This window comes from Rhea americana, unplaced genomic scaffold (genome assembly GCF_003343005.1).
Source record: "Rhea americana isolate MKP2758 unplaced genomic scaffold, rheAme1 scaffold_66, whole genome shotgun sequence".
Classification (NCBI taxonomy): domain Eukaryota; kingdom Metazoa; phylum Chordata; class Aves; order Rheiformes; family Rheidae; genus Rhea; species Rhea americana.
Window position 1 is genome coordinate 63351 of NW_028186823.1, and position 4212 is coordinate 67562.

Here is a 4212-nt window from a genome sequence, read left to right on the forward strand (position 1 = left end):
GGCCGCCGGGGGGTGGGGGAGGGGGAAGCGGGGGCCGTTACCTTCGCTCTTGCCCAGGATGCGGCAGCAGAGGCTCTGCAGCAAGACGTTGGGGGACTTCTGGTCCGGACTCGCCATCCTCGCCCGCGGGAGGGAGGTGGCGCGGGGAGAGCAGACGGAGGCAGAGGCGGGAAGCGAGGAGAGACGCGGCGGGCGGCAAGGGAGGGACACGAGAAGAGGCCTCCCCGCCCCTAGCCGGCGCGTGACCCCGGCGACGCCTCCGGCTCCGGCTGCTGCCTCCGCCACCCGCCCGTTACCTAAGGCGCCATTTTAACAGAACCCGCCGAAAGCCGCAGCGGCGGCAGCCCAGCGCCCACAATGCCCCTGCGCGCCGGGCGGCACCGGAGCGCGCCGCGCCGAACACGCTCCCCCGCGCCTCCCGCAGCCGCAGCGCCGAGGTTCCGGGCGCACACTCGCCCCGCTCCCGGCCGCTGTGGGTCCGCCTCCCCACGCAGTGCCGCCGCGGCCAAAGATGCCCCAAACACTGAAAACCGCCACCCTGCGACAACTTTCCACTTGTTGAAAGTGTCCTATCATCCCCCCCCCTCCTCCGCCTCCAAACCGAAGGAGATCAGATCCTCTCGTTTCTGCACCCAGAAGAGCAAGTTGCTCACGGCCCTGCTATCATTATATAACGCTATGATCTACAGTGAAGTATAATTTATAATTTACATTTTTTATGCCTGGGAAAATATCAATGCATGTTGATAACSTTTCCACATAAAATTGTTACGAATCAGTGCAGACCTGGAAAATATTTCAATATTCCCCATGCACATTTTCTCTGTATTATGCTGCCCCGTGGATGTGCAGCCTGTGTTTCTTGTTGAGGTCCCCAGTCTTGCGGTGTTGTGGTTGGCACTGGACAGTGAAGCAGTACCCCTGAGGTATTTGCCGTTCCTGAAGGCTGCCATGCCTGTCATCCGCCAACTATTCCAAAATCACTAAAGAAATCCCAATGTAAAAAGYACAACGTTTTTGTTTTACTAAAACTTACAGCTTTGCAAATTGGCTACTATCATTTGGATGCAGAGTTTATCATCAAACAACAACATAACTTTATAGTTAAGGGCGTGCTTCAGGTGTTTTCCAGCCGGCAGGCTGCCCTATCAAGCTAGCTCTTAGGCTGTTTTAGGCAACATGCTCCTAAGTCCYTTGACAAACCTGCTCCTCGGACTTMGCACCCTTCTAAAATAGATACTGACTTTGGAGGATGCTTCTCTCCCGTTTCTCTTACTCAGCCAAGTCACGCTAGGTCCAGGTCGAATTCTGTCACTACCAGAGCCGCGCTCCCTGTGCTGCGCGAGCTCTGCACCTCCCAGCTCCCTCTTCTCTAGCAAAGGTGCTTCAAACTGTTGCGGCAGCCAGGGGGACTTAGAGCACTGCTGGCTGTAAGCAATTCCTGCTGTACAACACTTCTTGCTGGYAGTCTGTGTTGGCACCCAGCTACACCATCTCTGCGTAGCCATGATTTTGTGTGTATACCTTTTGTGGACGTATAACTTCAGATGTTTCTTTATAGAAACATTATAGATGCAAACAATGAATTTGACTCCTTACTGCCTCATTACTAGTAAAAACTAATCATGATGGCAAGACAAGAGCTAAAATTGGTTGAGGATATCTGGCTTTCTGTTATTTGGGATATTGTAGTAGGAATACCATAATCTCACCATTCACATTATGACTCTTTCAMTCCTAGTGATGCTTTAGACTCTCAAACTAAAGTTCAGAGAACTCAACRTTAATAAAGTTATCAGACTTTAACCCTGTATGAGTAAGGGGTCTGTAAGCTGATTCTGAAAGATTTCAAAGACCGTGGGTTTTTTTCCTACCAAAGAGCAGAATAATCTCTGTTCCTTTCTCCACCCAAAGGAAACACACCAGTTGTTCTACAAAGAGCAGGTGACTCATTACTGCTGACACTTCACACTTAAATATTATCATGGAAGGTGTTAATTTATCAAGTAATATATATGGAGTATATGTGCTCACACAGAAAAAAATATTTCGGCAATAATATCAGCAGGTGGTGCTGCTATACAAAATCTTCAGATTCCAAGGAAATCCACTCATTGACAAATATCCTGTTATTGGTTTTAAATGGATGTATGTAATCTAATAATTCTGTTCATGCTGGTCATTTTGACAATTGTGTCAGTTCTGAAAATAGAACACATTACGGAACAGCACAATATAGAGCATGCTATTAAAGTGGGCTTACTTGTGTGGCAAAAGCACAGTGACTAGTCTAAGTTTTTCAACTTCAGCAAATCTACATCCTAAGTTATGYCTTTGAAATACTGTAATATGTTATGAAGAAAAGGGTAAGGAGTTCTTCCTATTCTGTTCGCTACTATCAAGCTAGCTGATTCGTATACACATCCTGGACAGCACATACCTATCTCTGAACTAGCCAAAGCACCAACTGCTTTTTGTCCAGCTAGACAGAGGATTCAAAAACTGAAAGTATAAGAGTCAGAGAGCTCTGGAAATAATGTTAGAAGTAGTCAGAAAAAGGCAGGAAGAATGCAAGTTCCCAGGAAATAAAGGAAGCAAAGCTTCCTTAGCTCTGCAGATGTGACTTGATTTCAGATGGAGCATGGAGCTATGCATAAGCAAGGCTCAGATGAAAAGAAAATTAAATACAAACGGTTTAACTTTCTTGAGTATCAATTCTGCATTATAGCCTACATGTTCTAACTTCAACAATATTACTACCACCTCTCTAGTTTCAAAAGTTTTCATTTAGGCTGTTCTTCAGTTGATTGAGGAGCCTGAAATGTGTTCCATATACATAAACACACACACATATATATGCCATATATCTACATTGAAAATTGAATTCACATATACATCCAGAATGAAACCTGTGTTTTAAAATAAGTACTTAAGGGATACCAGAGAATATGATATAYGCTATATAAGGACAAGGATTTTCTTTTTTTTTTTCTTTTGGAACTTTTTTCAGTATTTACAGTAATATAGCAATGTTAGATGACTATTACTGGCTATTATATAAGCCAGAAATACTAACATTTTGCTTCTCAGCACAGCTGAGTGTCTTCTGGTAGTGCAGTCCAGCACTACTTAGCCATAAACAGAATTCCCTTCCAACATGAAGCTATATAGACACACACACACACACACACACAAACATACACACACACGCACACTGAAGCCCACTCAGAATTAAGTGTTATTGATTACACAGAAGTGGACAACATCATATATGATTGTAATGAATAGTATAACTACAGCCAGCAAAAAGGCATCCCAGCAAGCTCAGTAAAACTACTCCTTGGAATTCTTCTGTGCTGCCCATGGTCATGTTACATACATGGAGCTGCAGGAAAAATTCACATGAAATCATCTTCTGTAAAGTGATTCTGTGAATATATTCTGTAAGAACATTTCTCTTTTGTCAAAATCTGAAAAAAGTTGTTGAAATATGTCATATTTACAAGTTAAAGCTACTCTGTGACAACTATTTCATTTTTTCTGGACAGAAAAATAGTTTTGGAGCCTAGAGAATGAAGCTCTGTAACAAAACTGAGTTAATATTTTCAAATATATATTTCATTTTGTTTAAAACATCAACTATTAAATATGAGTTTTGAACATGTCTGGTTCCAATATTTTATAGCAAAAGCTTTCAATCTTTCTTAGCCCTAGACAAAGGGAAGAAACTTTCAAAGTTTCAAAGATGCTGAATACAAAAATGCWATGTAGCAGAACAGTCATAAAATATGTAGTAGTGTATTTGCAATGAGGTATTTCTATAAATGTGAAAGTATCACTAGGCAAAAATAACTCATTAAATATAGCATAAGTCAATAAGAAAGCTCKGTGAAGGACTGCAGTACTTTATTAGAAGGAATCACAAGGTAATTGGACTTTTTAAGATCAAACTTTTTTTGTAGCTAATTTTACTGTAAAGCCACAGGGTCAGAGATAGATTTTSTATTTCATTAACCTTACTTTGTTTACACATTTCCCTGGGTGCTTATTTCTCAGGGCAGTAGCATGTCATGCATGTGTCAGAGCTGAAAACCTCGAGGTGAAATTTTGGGTATTCCTCATCACAGAATCACAGAATCACAGAATGGTTGAGGTTGGAAGAGACCTCTGGAGATCATCCAGTCCAGCCTCCCTGCTCAAGCAGAGTCACCT

General features: G+C 42.9%; 1 protein-coding gene across 1 annotated transcript in view; it reads right to left on the reverse strand.

Moving 5' to 3' along the window:
• Positions 1-372, reverse strand: part of TUBGCP3 (tubulin gamma complex component 3) — a 57327-nt gene extending 56955 nt beyond the window's left edge. Inside the window, exon 1 of the mRNA XM_085320800.1 lies at positions 42-372. Coding sequence (XP_085176926.1) covers positions 42-117 — 76 coding nt within the window. The 5' untranslated portion in view covers positions 118-372. The remainder of the gene's footprint in view (positions 1-41) is intronic.
• Between the last annotated feature and the right edge of the window lie 3840 nt (positions 373-4212).